Here is a 16,706-nt window from a genome sequence, read left to right on the forward strand (position 1 = left end):
GTCAGGAGTTCAGACAATTCTAGCTACAGTAGGTTGCTATTTCAAAATGAACCAAGCATGCACCATAATGATCTGTGTACCTGTTCTGCTTCCGTTTCAGTGTAATTGATCAATTAATTAAATATAGCGCGGGGGTGAGGGGGAGGGGGGGTTTGAGGAGAGGGACAGAGAGAGACAGAGAGTGTAAAGTTTACTTCTTAATTTTGATTGTTTATTTCACTTTTATATATTATCTACCTCACTTGCTTTGGCAATGTTAACATATGTTTCCCATGCCAATAAAGCCCTTGAAGAGAGACAGAGACCGAGAGAGACAGAATAATCATTACATGGTTCGTTGAGCCTGACTGTTATTCATTCAGCCTGCCATGCCATGTAGCCCTGTCTGATTCCATGACGTTAGTGTGTGTGTGTGTGTGTGTGTGTGTGTGTGTGTGTGTGTGTGTGTGTGTGTGTGTGTGTGTGTGTGTGTGTGTGTGTGTGTGTGTGTGTGTGTGTGTGTGTGTGTGTGTGTGTGTGTGTGTGTGTGTAATGTTCCAGGATCATCGTGAGAATGGCCCATTACAACCAGACCACCCAGGAAATAGGACGTCCGTCTGACCTCCTGGCCGGGATTCGGGCCTACACAGCCAGCCTGCACACCCTGTCACGCTACCTCAGTCTGGACGTCACTAGGCTGGTCAAGAATGTCCTACTGCAGCAGACACAGCCACTGGACTCATACGGAGGACAGACCATCACCACGCTGTATACCAACTGGTAACGTGATACCAGCAGCAGTCCTCCAATTACTATTTCATGTCCCACTCCCACTATTACCAGAAATAAACTCAGCAAAAAAATGAAACGTCCTCTCACTGTCAACTGGGTTTTATATTCAGCAAACTAAACATGTGTAAAATATTTGTATAAACATAACAAGACTCAACAACTGAGACATAAACTGAACAAGTTCCACAGACATGTGACTAACAGAAATTGAATATTGTGTCCCTGAACAAAGGAAGGGGGTTAAAATCAAAAGTAACAGTCAGTATCTGGTGTGGCCACCAGCTGCATTAAGTACCGCAGTGCATCTCCTCCTCATGGACTGCACCAGATTTGCCAGTTCTTGCTGTGAGATGTTACCTCACTCTTCCACCAAGGCTCCTGCAAGTTACTGGACATTTCTGTGGGAAAGGCCTTAGCCGTCACCCTCCGATTAAACAGGTCCCAGACGTGCTCAATGGGATTGAGATCCGAGCTCTTCGCTGGCCATGGCAGAACACTGACATTCCTGCCTCGCAGGAAGACATGCACAGAACGAGCAGTATGGCTGGTGGCATTGTCATGCTGGAGGGTCATGTCAGGATGAGCCTGCAGGAAGGGTACCACATGAGGGAGGAGGATGTCTTCCCTGTAACGCACAGTGTTGAGATTGCCTGCAATGACAACAAGTTCAGACCGATGATGGTGTGACACACTGCCCCAGACCATGACGGACCCTCCACCTCCAATCGATCCCGCTCCAGAGTACAGGCCTCGGTGTAACGCTCATTCTGTCATGTTTTGTCATTGATTATCATGCCTTGTCCCTGTTCTTCTCCTTCTATTCGTTTCCCTCTGCTGGTCTTATTAGGTTCTTTCCCTCTTTCTATCCCTCTCTCTCCCCCTCCCTCTCTCACTCTCCCGCTCTCTCTTCTCTCTATCGTTCCGTTCCTGCTCCCAGCTGTTCCTATTCCCCTAATCAATCATTTAGTCTTCCCACACCTGTTCCCGATCCTTTTCCCTGATTAGAGTCCCTATTTCTCTCCTTGTTATTCGTTTCTGCCCTGTCGGTTCCTTGTCTAGAATTCACCGTGCTGTGCTTGTGTATCGCCCTGTCGTGTCGTGTTTTCCTCAGATGCTGCGTGGTGAGCAGGTGTCTGAGTCTGTTTGGTTCAAGTGCCTTCCCGAGGCAACCTGCTGTTCACCTGCTGTTCAAGATCTAGTCTCCAGTTTGTCCTCGTCATTTCGAGTGAAAGTTGTGTTTTTTGATTGTATTTACTTTACTGGATTAAAGACTCTGTTTTCGCCAAGTCGCTTTTGGGTCCTCTTTCACCTGCATGACAGAAGGAACCGACCAAGGAATGGACCCAGCGACTTCAGACGCTCGTTACACTGCCGTCGAGATCCAAGGAGCCATGCTCGGCAGACACGAGCAGGAATTGTCTGCTGCTCGCCATGCCGTGGAGAACCTGGCCGCTCAGGTTTCCGACCTCTCTGGACAGTTCCAGAGTCTTCGTCTCGTGCCACCTGTTACTTCCTGGCCTGCCGAGCCTCCAGAACCTAGGGTTAATAACCCACCTTGCTACTCCGGGCAGCCCACTGAGTGCCGCTCCTTTCTCACGCAGTGTGAGATTGTGTTCTCTCTCCAACTCAACACATACTCTAGAGAGAGAGCTCGGGTTGCTTACGTCATTTCACTCCTTACTGGCCGGGCTCGAGAATGGGGCACAGCTATCTGGGAGGCAAGGGCTGATTGCTCTAACAAGTACCAGAACTTTAAAGAGGAGATGATTCGGGTTTTTGACCGTTCAGTTTTTGGTAGGGAGGCTTCTAGGGCCCTGGCTTCCCTATGCCAAGGTGAACGGTCCATAACGGATTATTCTATTGAGTTTCGCACTCTTGCTGCCTCTAGTGAGTGGAACGAGCCGGCGCTGCTCGCTCGTTTTCTGGAGGGACTCCACGCAGTGGATAAGGATGAGATTCTCTCCCGGGAGGTTCCTTCAGATGTGGACTCTTTGATTGCTCTCGCCATCCGCATAGAACGACGGGTAGATCTTCGTCACCGGGCTCGTGGAAGAGAGCTCGCATCAACGGTGTTTCCCTGCTCCGCATCGCTACCATCTCCCTCCTCTGGCTCAGAGACTGAGCCCATGCAGCTGGGAGGGATTCGCATCTCGACTAAGGAGAGGGAACGGAGGATCACCAACCGCCTGTGCCTCTATTGCGGAGTTGCTGGACATTTTGTTAATTCATGTCCAGTAAAAGCCAGAGCTCATCAGTAAGCGGAGGGCTACAGGTGAGCGCAACTACTCAAGTCTCTCCATCAAAATCCTGTACTACTTTGTCGGTCCATCTACGCTGGACCGGTTCGGGTGCTACATGTAGTGCCTTGATAGACTCTGGGGCTGAGGGTTGTTTCATGGACGAAGCATGGGTTCGGAAACATGACATTCCTTTCAGAGAGTTAGAGAAGCCTACGCCCATGTTCGCCTTAGATGGTAGTCATCTTCCCAGTATCAGATTTGAGACACTACCTTTAACCCTCACAGTATCTGGTAACCACAGTGAGACTATTTCTTTTTTGATTTTTCGTTCACCGTTTACACCTGTTGTTTTGGGTCATCCCTGGCTAGTATGTCATAATCCTTCTATTAATTGGTCTAGTAATTCTATCCTATCCTGGAACGTTTCTTGTCATGTGAAGTGTTTAATGTCTGCCATCCCTCCCGTTTCTTCTGTCCCTACTTCTCAGGAGGAACCTGGCGATTTGACAGGAGTGCCGGAGGAATATCATGATCTGCGCACGGTCTTCAGTCGGTCCCGAGCCAACTCCCTTCCTCCTCACCGGTCGTATGATTGTAGTATTGATCTCCTTCCGGGGACCACTCCTCCTCGGGGTAGACTATACTCTCTGTCGGCTCCCGAACGTAAGGCTCTCGAGGATTATTTGTCTGTGTCTCTTGACGCCGGTACCATAGTGCCTTCTTCCTCTCCGGCCGGGGCGGGGTTCTTTTTGTTAAGAAGAAGGACGGTACTCTGCGCCCCTGCGTGATTATCGAGGGCTGAATGACATAATGGTTAAGAATCGTTATCCGCTTCCCCTTATGTCATCAGCCTTCGAGATTCTGCAGGGAGCCAGGTGCTTTACTAAGTTGGACCTTCGTAACGCTTACCATCTCGTGCGCATCAGAGAGGGGGACGAGTGGAAAACGGCGTTTAACATTCCGTTAGGGCATTTTGAGTACCGGGTTCTGCCGTTTGGTCTCGCCAATGCGCCAGCTGTTTTTCAGGCATTAGTTAATGATGTTCTGAGAGACATGCTGAACATCTTTGTTTTTGTCTATCTTGACGATATCCTGATTTTTTCTCCGTCACTCGAGATTCATGTTCAGCACGTTCGACGTGTTCTACAGCGCCTTTTAGAGAATTGTCTCTACGTAAAGGCTGAGAAGTGCTCTTTTCATGTCTCCTCCGTTACTTTTCTCGGTTCCGTTATTTCCGCTGAAGGCATTCAGATGGATTCCGCTAAGGTCCAAGCTGTCAGTGATTGGCCCGTTCCAAGGTCACGTGTCGAGTTGCAGCGCTTTTTAGGTTTCGCTAATTTCTATCGGCGTTTCATTGTTGCTGCCCCTCTCACAGCTCTTACTTCTGTCAAGACGTGTTTTAAGTGGTCCGGTTCCGCCCAGGGAGCTTTTGATCTTCTAAAAGAACGTTTTACGTCCGCTCCTATCCTCATTACTCCTGACGTCACTAGACAATTCATTGTCGAGGTTGACGCTTCAGAGGTAGGCGTGGGAGCCATTCTATCCCAGCGCTTCCAGTCTGACGATAAGGTTCATCCTTGCGCTTATTTTTCTCATCGCCTGTCGCCATCTGAGCGCAACTATGATGTGGGTAACCGTGAACTGCTCGCCATCCGCTTAGCCCTAGGCGAATGGCGACAGTGGTTGGAGGGGGCGACCGTTCCTTTTGTCGTTTGGACAGACCATAAGAACCTTGAGTACATCCGTTCTGCCAAACGACTTAATGCCCGTCAAGCTCGTTGGGCGTTGTTTTTCGCTCGTTTCGAGTTTGTGATTTCTTACCGTCCGGGTAGCAAGAACACCAAGCCTGATGCCTTATCCCGTCTGTTTAGTTCTTCTGTGGCTTCTACTGATCCCGAGGGGATTCTTCCTTATGGGCGTGTTGTCGGGTTAACAGTCTGGGGAATTGAAAGACAGGTTAAGCAAGCACTCACGCACACTGCGTCGCCGCGCGCTTGTCCTAGTAACCTCCTTTCGTTCCTGTTTCCACTCGTCTGGCTGTTCTTCAGTGGGCTCACTCTGCCAAGTTAGCTGGTCATCCCGGTGTTCGAGGCACTCTTGCGTCTATTCGCCAGCGCTTTTGGTGGCCGACTCAGGAGCGTGACACGCGCCGTTTCGTGGCTGTTTGTTCGGACTGCGCGCAGACCAAGTCGGGTAACTCTCCTCCTGCCGGTCGTCTCAGACCGCTCCCCATTCCTTCTCGACCATGGTCTCACATCGCCCTAGACTTCATTACCGGTCTGCCTTTGTCTGCGGGGAAGACTGTGATTCTTACGGTTGTCGATAGGTTCTCTAAGGCGGCACATTTCATTCCCCTCGCTAAACTTCCTTCCGCTAAGGAGACGGCACAAATCATTATCGAGAATGTATTCAGAATTCATGGCCTCCCGTTAGACGCCGTTTCAGACAGAGGCCCGCAATTCACGTCACAGTTTTGGAGGGAGTTCTGTCGTTTGATTGGTGCGTCCGTCAGTCTCTCTTCCGGGTTTCATCCCCAGTCTAACGGTCAAGCAGAGAGGGCCAATCAGACGATTGGTCGCATACTACGCAGCCTTTCTTTCAGAAACCCTGCGTCTTGGGCAGAACAGCTCCCCTGGGCAGAATACGCTCACAATTCGCTTCCTTCGTCTGCTACCGGGTTATCTCCGTTTCAGAGTAGTCTGGGTTACCAGCCTCCTCTGTTCTCATCCCAGCTTGCCGAGTCCAGCGTTCCCTCCGCTCAAGCGTTTGTCCAACGTTGTGAGCGCACCTGGAGGAGGGTGAGGTCTGCACTTTGCCGTTACAGGGCACAGACTGTGAGAGCCGCCAATAAACGCAGGATTAAGAGTCCAAGGTATTGTTGCAGCCAGAGAGTGTGGCTTTCCACTCGCAACCTTCCTCTTACGACAGCTTCTCGTAAGTTGACTCCGCGGTTCATTGGTCCGTTCCGTGTCTCCCAGGTCGTCAATCCTGTCGCTGTGCGACTGCTTCTTCCGCGACATCTTCGTTGCGTCCATCCTGTCTTCCATGTCTCCTGTGTCAAGCCCTTTCTTCGCACTCCCGTTCGTCTTCCCTCCCCCCCTCCCGTCCTTGTCGAGAGCGCACCTATTTACAAGGTACATAAGATCATAGACATGCGTTCTCGGGGACGGGGTCACCAATACTTAGTGGATTGGGAGGGTTACGGTCCTGAGGAGAGGAGTTGGGTTCCGTCTCGGGACGTGCTGGACCGTTCACTCATTGATGATTTCCTCCGTTGCCGCCAGGATTCCTCCTCGAGTGCGCCAGGAGGCGCTCGGTGAGTGGGGGGTACTGTCATGTTTTGTCATTGATTATCATGCCTTGTCCCTGTTCTTCTCCTTCTATTCGTTTCCCTCTGCTGGTCTTATTAGGTTCTTTCCCTCTTTCTATCCCCTCTCTCCCCCTCCCTCTCTCACTCTCCCGCTCTCTCTTCTCTCTATCGTTCCGTTCCTGCTCCCAGCTGTTCCTATTCCCCTAATCAATCATTTAGTCTTCCCACACCTGTTCCCGATCCTTTTCCCTGATTAGAGTCCCTATTTCTCTCCTTGTTATTCGTTTCTGCCCTGTCGGTTCCTTGTCTAGAATTCACCGTGCTGTGCTTGTGTATCGCCCTGTCGTGTCGTGTTTTCCTCAGATGCTGCGTGGTGAGCAGGTGTCTGAGTCTGTTTGGTTCAAGTGCCTTCCCGAGGCAACCTGCTGTTCACCTGCTGTTCAAGATCTAGTCTCCAGTTTGTCCTCGTCATTTCGAGTGAAAGTTGTGTTTTTTGATTGTATTTACTTTACTGGATTAAAGACTCTGTTTTCGCCAAGTCGCTTTTGGGTCCTCTTTCACCTGCATGACACATTCCTTCAACTATAAACACGAATCTGACCATCACCGATGAGACAAAACCGCAACTCGTCAGTGAAGAGCACTTTTTGCCAGTCCTGTCTGGTCCAGCAACAGTGGGTTTGTGCCCATAGGTGACGTTTGTTGCCCGGTGATGTCTGGTGAGGACACGCCTTACTACAACAGGCCTACAAGCCATCAGTCGGCCTCTCTCAGCCTATTGCGAACAGTCTGAACTGTTCATTCCTGGTGTAATTTGGGCAGTTTTTGTTGCCATCCTGTACCTGTCCCGCAGGTATGATGTTTAGATGTACCAATCCTGTGCAGGTGTTGTTACACGTGGTCTGCCACTGTGAGGACGATCAGCTGTCCGTACTGTAGCGCTGTCTTAGGCATCTCACAGTACGGACATTGCACCCTGGGCATCTTTCTTCTGGTTATTTCCAGAGTCAGTAGAAAGGTCTCCTTTAGTGTCCTAAGTTTTCATAACTGTGACCTTAATTGCCTACCGTCTGTAAGCTGTTAGTGTCTTAACAATCATTCCACAGGTGCATGTTCATTAATTGTTTATGGTTCATTGAACAAACATGAGAAACAGTGTTTAAACCCTTTACAATGAAGATCTGTGGAGTTATTTAGATGTTTACTTATTGTCTTTGAAAGACAGGGTCCTGAAAAAGGGACTTTTCTTTTTTTTTTAGGATTTAGGATTTGAACCGACAACCCTTCTGTGACTTCATCTCTGACGTCTCCAGGCTAACAGACATTATATCAGTCGCTGAACCGTTTCCTCTGTCACTGCACTGCTACATGCATGTAGTTATAGATGTTCATCAGCAGCTGTTAGCACCTATGTTGTGCATTTGAATGAATTAGGAAGAGGATATGACGTCTGCCTCTCCACAGGTACCTAGAGGGCCTTCTGCGTCAGGCCAGCAGCAACCTGATTGTTCACTGCCCTGCAATGCACTGCTTCGTCAACCAGACCATCGAGAACGAGCAGAGTTTCAGAGCAGAGGAGTACTCTGATATCTCAGGTGAGACCTGTCTGCAGTAGGGTAGCCTAGCACCCCCTACCTCCACCCTCTCCACCTAGCACCCCCTACCTCCACCCTCTCCACCTAGCACCCCCTACCTCCACCCTCTCCACCTAGCACCCCCTACCTCCACCCTCTCCACCTACCTCCACCCTCTCCACCTACCTCCACCCTCTCCACCTAGCACCACCCTCTCCACCTAGCACCACCCTCTCCACCTACCTCCACCCTCTCCACCTAGCACCACCCTCTTCACCTACCGCCATCCTCTCCACCACCCTCTCCACCTAGCTCCACCTAGCTCCACCCTCTCCACCTCGCACCACCCTCTCCACCTAGCACCACCCTCTCCACCCTCTCCACCTAGCACCACCCTCTCCACCTAGCACCACCCTCTAAAACCTAGCACCACCCCCTCCACCTAGCACCACCCTCTCCACCTAGCACCACCCTCTCCAGCTAGCTCCACCCTCTCCACCTAGCACCACCCTCTCCACCTAGCACCACCCTCTCCCCCTACCTCCACCCTCTCCACCTAGCACCACCCTCTCCACCTAGCACCACCCTCTCCACCTACCTCCACCCTCTCCACCTAGCACCACCCCTCCACCCTAGCACCACCTAACACCACCCTCTCCACCTAGCTCCGCCCCCTCCACCTAGCTCTGCCCTGTCCACCTAGCTCTGCCCTCTCCACCTAGCTCTGCCCTGTCCACCTAGCTCTGTAGCCCTCGGGTGCTGTAGCCCTCGGGTCCTAACTGCAGTCTAAACTACTATCAAGGCACAAGGCGAGACCCAGATGCAGACACAGGAGGCAGATGGTTGGAGTCTTACAATGTTTATTCATCCAAAAAGGGGTCGGCAAGAGAATGGTCGTGTACAGGCTAAAGGTCAAAACCAGTTCAGAGTCCAATTGGTACCGAAGGACAGGCAGATTCCAAGGTCAGGGCAGGTAGGATGATCAGGCAGGTGGGAAAGTAGTCCAGAGTCAGGCAGTGGTCAGAACCAGGAAGACAGAGTACGGTGAAAAACACGCTGGTTGACTTCACTAAACATACAAGACGAACTGGCACAGAGAGACAGGAAACACAGAGATAAATAGACTGGGGGAAATCAGCGACACCTGGAGGGGGTGGAGACAATCACAGGGACAGGTGATACAGATCAGGGTGTGACAACTACATTCTAAACCACACATCCATATTCTCCCCTTCATCCCTAATCTGCCCAGAGATGCAGGCCCTGGCCGAGCTGATTGGTCCGTACGGTCTCAAGTTTCTCAGTGAGAACCTGATGTGGCACATCACCTCACAAGTCGGAGAACTCAAGGTAGGATTAAGCTTCAAACAATTACAGACGGCTCATATCTCTCAGAGGGCGGGCTGGCGGTCTATCTCTGATCTGCCGCTGTTGAACAATGAAGTCACTCTTACTCTCCCCCACACAGTCCAACACTCTCCCCCACACAGTCCAATGAACTCATACTCTCCCCCACACAGTCCAACAGGAGATTTACATTTACATTTAAGTCATTTAGCAGACGCTCTTATCCAGAGCGACTTACAAATTGGTGCATTCACCTTATGACATCCAGTGGGACAGTCACTTAACAATAGTGCATCTAAAACTTAGGGGGGGTGAGAGGGATTACTTATCCTATCCTAGGTATTCCTTAAAGAGGTGGGGTTTCAGGTGTCTCCGGAAGGTGGTGATTGACTCCGCTGTCCTGGCGTCGTGAGGGAGTTTGTTCCACCATTGGGGGGCCAGGGCAGCGAACAGTTTTGACTGGGCTGAGCGGGAGCTGTACTTCCTCAGTGGTAGGGAGGCGAGCAGGCCAGAGGTGGATGAACGCAGTGCCCTTGTTTGGGTGTAGGGCCTGATCAGAGCCTGGAGGTACTGAGGTGCCGTTCCCCTCACAGCTCCGTAGGCAAGCACCATGGTCTTGTAGCGGATGCGAGCTTCAACTGGAAGCCAGTGGAGAGAACGGAGGAGCGGGGTGACGTGAGAGAACTTGGGAAGGTTGAACACCAGACGGGCTGCGGCGTTCTGGATGAGTTGAAGGGGTTTAATGGCACAGGCAGGGAGCCCAGCCAACAGCGAGTTGCAGTAATCCAGACGGGAGATGACAAGTGCCTGGATTAGGACCTGCGCCGCTTCCTGTGTGAGGCAGGGTCGTACTCTGCGGATGTTGTAGAGCATGAACCTACAGGAACGGGCCACCGCCTTGATGTTGGTTGAGAACGACAGGGTGTTGTCCAGGATCACGCCAAGGTTCTTGGCGCTCTGGGAGGAGGACACAATGGAGTTGTCAACCGTGATGGCGAGATCATGGAACGGGCAGTCCTTCCCCGGGAGGAAGAGCAGCTCCGTCTTGCCGAGGTTCAGCTTGAGGTGGTGATCCGTCATCCACACTGATATGTCTGCCAGACATGCAGAGATGCGATTCGCCACCTGGTCATCAGAAGGGGGAAAGGAGAAGATTAATTGTGTGTCGTCTGCATAGCAATGATAAGAGAGACCATGTGAGGTTATGACAGAGCCAAGTGACTTGGTGTATAGCGAGAATAGGAGAGGGCCAAGAACAGAGCCCTGGGGACACCAGTGGTGAGAGCGCGTGGTGAGGAGACAGATTCTCGCCACGCCACCTGGTAGGAGCGACCTGTCAGGTAGGACGCAATCCAAGCGTGGGCCGTGCCGGAGATGCCCAACTCGGAGAGGGTGGAGAGGAGGATCTGATGGTTCACAGTATCGAAGGCAGCCGATAGATCTAGAAGGATGAGAGCAGAGGAGAGAGAGTTAGCTTTAGCAGTGTGGAGCGCCTCCGTGATACAGAGGAGAGCAGTCTCAGTTGAATGACTAGTCTTGAAACCTGACTGATTTGGATCAAGAAGGTCATTCAGAGAGAGATAGCGGGAGAGCTGGCCAAGGACGGCACGTTCAAGAGTTTTGGAGAGAAAAGAAAGAAGGGATACTGGTCTGTAATTGTTGACATCGGAGGGATCGAGTGTAGGTTTTTTCAGAAGGGGTGCAACTCTCGCTCTCTTGAAGACGGAAGGGACGTAGCCAGCGGTCAGGGATGAGTTGATGAGCGAGGTGAGGTAAGGGAGAAGGTCTCCGGAAATGGTCTGGAGAAGAGAGGAGGGGATAGGGTCAAGCGGGCAGGTTGTTGGGCGGCCGGCCGTCACAAGACGCGAGATTTCATCTGGAGAGAGAGGGGAGAAAGAGGTCAGAGCACAGGGTAGGGCAGTGTGAGCAGAACCAGCGGTGTCGTTTGACTTAGCAAACGAGGATCGGATGTCGTCGACCTTCTTTTCAAAATGGTTGACGAAGTCATCTGCAGAGAGGGAGGAGGGGGAGGGGGCGGAGGATTCAGGAGGGAGGAGAAGGTGGCAAAGAGCTTCCTAGGGTTAGAGGCAGATGCTTGGAATTTAGCGTGGTAGAAAGTGGCTTTAGCAGCAGAGACAGAGGAGGAAAATGTAGAGAGGAGGGAGTGAAAGGATGCCAGGTCCGCAGGGAGGCGAGTTTTCCTCCATTTCCGCTCGGCTGCCCGGAGCCCTGTTCTGTGAGCTCGCAATGAGTCATCGAGCCACGGAGCGGGAGGGGAGGACCGAGCCGGCCTGGAGGATAGGGGACATAGAGAGTCAAGGGATGCAGAGAGGGAGGAGAGGAGGGTTGAGGAGGCAGAATCAGGAGATAGGTGGGAGAAGGTTTGAGCGGAGGGAAGAGATGATAGGATGGAAGAGGAGAGAGTAGCGGGGAGAGAGAGCGAAGGTTGGGACGGCGCGATACCATCCGAGTAGGGGCAGTGTGGGAGGTGTTGGATGAGAGCGAGAGGGAAAAGGATACAAGGCAGTGGTCGGAGACTTGGAGGGGAGTTGCAATGAGGTTAGTGGAAGAACAGCATCTAGTAAAGATGAGGTCGAGCGTATTGCCTGCCTTGTGAGTAGGGGGGGAAGGTGAGAGGGTGAGGTCAAAAGAGGAGAGGAGTGGAAAGAAGGAGGCAGAGAGGAAAGAGTCAAAGTTAGACGTGGGGAGGTTAAAGTCGCCCAGAACTGTGAGAGGTGAGCCGTCCTCAGGAAAGGAGCTTATCAAGGCATCAAGCTCATTGATGAACTCTCCGAGGGAACCTGGAGGGCGATAAATGATAAGGATGTTAAGCTTGAAAGGGCTAGTAACTGTGACAGCATGGAATTCAAAGGAGGTGATAGACAGATGGGTAAGGGGAGAAAGAGAGAATGACCACTTGGGAGAGATGAGGATCCCGGTGCCACCACCCCGCTGACCAGACGCTCTCGGGGTGTGCGAGAACACGTGGGCGGACGAAGAGAGAGCAGTAGGAGTAGCAGTGTTGTCTGTGGTGATCCATGTTTCCGTCAGTGCCAAGAAGTCGAGGGACTGGAGGGAGGCATAGGCTGAGATGAACTCTGCCTTGTTGACTGCAGATTGGCAGTTCCAGAGGCTACCGGAGACCTGGAACTCCACGTGGGTCGTGCGCGCTGGGACCACCAGAGTAGGGTGGCCGCGGCCACGCGGTGAGGAGCGTTTGTATGGTCTGTGCAGAGAGAAGAGAACAGGGATAAACAGACACATAGTTGACAGGCTACAGAAGAGGCTACGCTAATGCAAAGGAGATTGGAATGACAAGTGGACTACACGTCTCGAATGTTCAGAAAGTTAAGCTACGTAGCAAGAATCTTATTGACTAAAATGATTAAAATGATACAGTACTGCTGAAGTAGGCCAGCTGGCAGTGGGTGCGTTGTTGACACTACACTAATCAAGTCGTTCCGTTGAGTGTAATAGTTTCTGCAGTGTTGCTATTCGGGGCTAGCTGGCTAGCTAGCAGTGTTGTTTACGTTACGTTGCGTTAAAAGAACGACAATAGCTGGCTAGCGAACCTAGAAAATCGCTCTAGACTACACAATTATCTTTGATACAAAGACGGCTATGTAGCTAGCTAAGTAGCTAGCTACGATCAAACAAATCAAACCGTTGTACTGTAATGAAATGAAGTGAAAATGTGATACTACCTGTGAATGCGACCGGGTAGTTGAGTTCTATACAGAAGACGTTGGCTAGCGTTGGCTAGCTAGCAGAGTCACCTACGTTAAGGACGACAAATAGCTGGCTAGCTAACCTCGGTAAATTAAGATAATCGCTCTAAGACTACACACTCTAAACCTAAACAACACAATTATCTTGGATACGAAGACAGCAAAGACAGCTATGTAGCTAGCTAACACTACACTAATCAAGTCGTTCAGTTGAGTGTAATAGTTTCTCCAGTGCAGCTAATCAGTGGACGTTAGCTAGCTGGCTAGTGAAGACTACGTTAGGACGGCGAAATACGATAATTACGCAATTATCTTTGATACAAAGACGGCTATGTAGCTAGCTGAGAAGAAATTGCTAAGATTAGACAAATCAAACCGTTGTGATATAAAGAAATATAATGAAAAAGTTATACTACCCGCGGGAGCGAAGTGCAGATGCGACCACCGGTTCCGGTTCCGGAGATGAACTCATACTCTCCCCCACACAGTCCAACAGGAGATGAACTCATACTCTCCCCCACACAGTCCAACAGGAGATGAACTCATACTCTCCCCCACACAGTCCAACAGGAGATGAACTCATACTCTCCCCCACACAGTCCAACAGGAGATGAACTCATACTCTCCCCCACACAGTCCAACAGGAGATGAACTCATACTCTCCCCCACACAGTCCAACAGGAGATGAACTCATACTCTCCCCCACACAGTCCAACAGGAGATGAACTCATACTCTCCCCCACACAGTCCAACAGGAGATGAAGACCTGTGACCTGAATATCCCTTATTTTAATTTATATTAAAAAAAGATCTAATTTGTCCCTTAAATAAAGGTTAAATCAACATATCGTCTGAAAGAGAGAACGTCTCCTGGTCAATGTGTCATTACAGCTCCTACAGTAAATGGTAGAAAGTTGACATTAAGATTGAACTTGACATTAACTCTGATTGCACTCATAACCTGGTAGTTTGACAGTATCTCACAACTCTATCCATCTATTTTCTATTTTTCCTCTGCTCTTCTCTTCTCTTCTCTTCGCTTCTCTTTCCTCTCCTCTCCTCTCCTCTCCTCTCCTCTCCTCTCCTCTCCTCTCCTCTCCTCTCCTCTCCTCTCCTCTCCTCTCCTCTCCTCTCCTCTCCTCTCCTCTCCTCTCCTCTCCTCTCCTCTCCTCTCCTCTCCTCTCCTCCAGAAACTGGTGATAGAGAACATGGACGTGCTAGTTCAGATGAGAGCTAACTTTGACAAACCTGAGGCCATGGCTAACCTCCAGAAGAGACTGCCTGGTAACACATGCAGATATACACACACACACACACACACACACACACACACACACACACACACACACACACACACACACACACACACACACACACACACACACACACACACACACACACACACACACACACACACACACACACACACACACACACACACACACACACACACACACACACACACACACACACTAACCTCCAGGGAAGAGTGCCAAGTGAGCTGCAGGGGGAACAGGAGAAAGATGAGAAGACAAACAGACTATCCGTTGATGATGTGAAAGGTGATGTGGAATACCTCGAGGGGGACTGAATCCCGTCTGATCCTGTTAGATCTGTGCAGTGTGTATATAACTGGAGCTTCTCCAACTGACATGATTTCAGAGATGTCAAACATCTCGGTGCCGTGCCCTCATGATACTAAAAAGGATAATAGATTGTATGAACGTAGCTTTAATCTCTCGTGTTTAACCTGTCCAGCGGGAGAGAACGTCCTGAAGAGGATGACCATCATCGGAGTGATCCTGTCCTTTAGAGCCATGGCACAGAACACACTGGAAGACGTGAGGACACACTACCACTTATAATATACTGAATGGAGAATTTAATGTCATTCCCCTCTTTTGGGTAATAAGGCTGTTGTTGTTGTTGTTGTTGTCATGTTTATTGTGAAGTCAGTTGGCATGAGTTGACACCTGCTGCCACGACTGTTTATGACATCAGTCGCCCTTATGGTCGAGGCTGCAAATAAAATATTAATATCCTGTCATAGGGTACCTGTCATAGGGTACCTGTCATAGGGTACCTGTCATAGGGTACCTGTCATAGGGTACCTAATAATCCCTCTGTTCTCTGTTATCAGATCATGCAGAAGCATTGCCCCTACCTGATGGGGCCCATTGAGAGCCTAAGGGACATGATCTCCCCTGACACAGACATCAAGGTACAGCTTGTTTTGCTTAGGTTTGGAAAATCGAATATAATCTGAGAGTAAAGAATAGTACAGAGTATGGTGGGTTGGGTAGAGTAGGGGAGGGTTGGATAGGGTAGGATATGGTATGGTATGGTAGGATAAGGTAGGATAGAGTAGGGTGGGATAGGGAAGGGAAGATATAGTTGGGTAGGATAGAATAGGGTAGGGTTTTATAGGGTAGGGTATGATATGTAGGACACAGTAGGGTTGGATAGGGTAGATTAGGATAGGCTTGTTCAGGGTAGGATAGAGTAGGGTTGAATAGGGTAGGATAGAACAGGATAGGATACGGTATAATAGGATATGATACAATAGGGATAGGATAGGGGAGGATAGGGTAGGGTAGGATTTGATAGGGTAGGATATGGTATGGTAGACGGTAAATTAGGGTAGGATATGGTAGGGTTGATTAGGGTAGTATAGGGTTGGATATGATAGGGTAGCGTAGCGTAGGGTGGGATAGGGTAGGATTGATAGGTACGTTATAGGGTAGATTCGGATAGGGTAGTGCATGATATTCTGGGTTAAGGTAGGATGGAGTAGGGTAGGATATGGTAGTGTGGGATAGGGTAGTATAGGATACAGTATTATAGGGTGGGATAGGAGAGCGTAGGTTAGAGTTAGATAGGGTATGATAGTATTGGATAGGGTAGTGCATGATGGGGTAGGTTAAGGTAGAATAGTTTAGGGTAGGATATGGTAGGGTTGGGTTGGGGAGGATAGAATACGGTATTATAGGGTAGGATACAATAGGATAGGATAGCGTAGGGTTGAGTTGGATAGGATATTGTATGGTAGGGTATGATATGGTAAGGTAGGGTAGGGTTAGTTAGGGTAGTGTAGGATAGGATAGCGTAGGGTAGGGTTGGATATGATAGGATAGGGTATGATAGTGTAGGATTGATAGGGTACATTATAGGGTAGATTCGGATAGGATAGCGCAAGATAGGGTAGGATAGAATAGGGTAGAGTAGGTTAGGGTAGGGTGGCATATGATAGGGTAGGATAGAATAGGGTAGAGTAGGTTAGGGTAGGGTGGTGTATGATAGGGTAAGATAGAATAGGGTAGAGTAGGTTAGGTAGGGTGGCGTATGATAGGGTAGGATAGAATAGGGTAGAGTAGGTTAGGGTAGGGTGGTGTATGATAGGGTAGGATAGAATAGGGTAGAATAGGTTAGTGTAGGGTAGCGTATGATAGGGTAGGATAGAATAGGGTAGAGTAGGTTAGGGTAGGGTGGCGTATGATAGGGTAGGATAGAATAGGGTAGAGTAGGTTAGGGTAGGGTGGTGTATGATAGGGTAGGATAGAATAGGGTAGAGTAGGGTGGGTGGTGTATGATAGGACACAGTAGGGTTGTATAGGGTAGGGCAGGTTGGATAGAGTAGGGTATTATAAGGATAGGATAGGGTAGCATAAGACACAATAGGGTTGGATAGGATACAGAATTATAGGGTAGTATAGGAAAGGGTAGGGTGGAATAGGAT

The 16,706-nt window shown here is 50.0% G+C and overlaps 1 protein-coding gene across 3 annotated transcripts in view; it reads left to right on the forward strand.

Annotated features, from left to right (window-relative positions):
• The window catches only part of nckap1l (NCK associated protein 1 like), a 61,027-nt gene that overhangs the window by 36,735 nt on the left and 7,586 nt on the right, over positions 1–16,706 (forward strand). For all 3 annotated transcript variants that reach the window (XM_046312002.1, XM_046312004.1, XM_046312003.1), the window contains exons 21-26: positions 541–759; positions 7,786–7,916; positions 9,148–9,245; positions 14,161–14,254; positions 14,729–14,811; positions 15,111–15,191. In XM_046312002.1, coding sequence (XP_046167958.1) covers positions 541–759; positions 7,786–7,916; positions 9,148–9,245; positions 14,161–14,254; positions 14,729–14,811; positions 15,111–15,191 — 706 coding nt within the window. The remainder of the gene's footprint in view (positions 1–540; positions 760–7,785; positions 7,917–9,147; positions 9,246–14,160; positions 14,255–14,728; positions 14,812–15,110; positions 15,192–16,706) is intronic.

This window comes from Oncorhynchus gorbuscha, linkage group LG18 (assembly GCF_021184085.1).
Source record: "Oncorhynchus gorbuscha isolate QuinsamMale2020 ecotype Even-year linkage group LG18, OgorEven_v1.0, whole genome shotgun sequence".
Taxonomy (NCBI): Eukaryota; Metazoa; Chordata; class Actinopteri; order Salmoniformes; family Salmonidae; genus Oncorhynchus; species Oncorhynchus gorbuscha.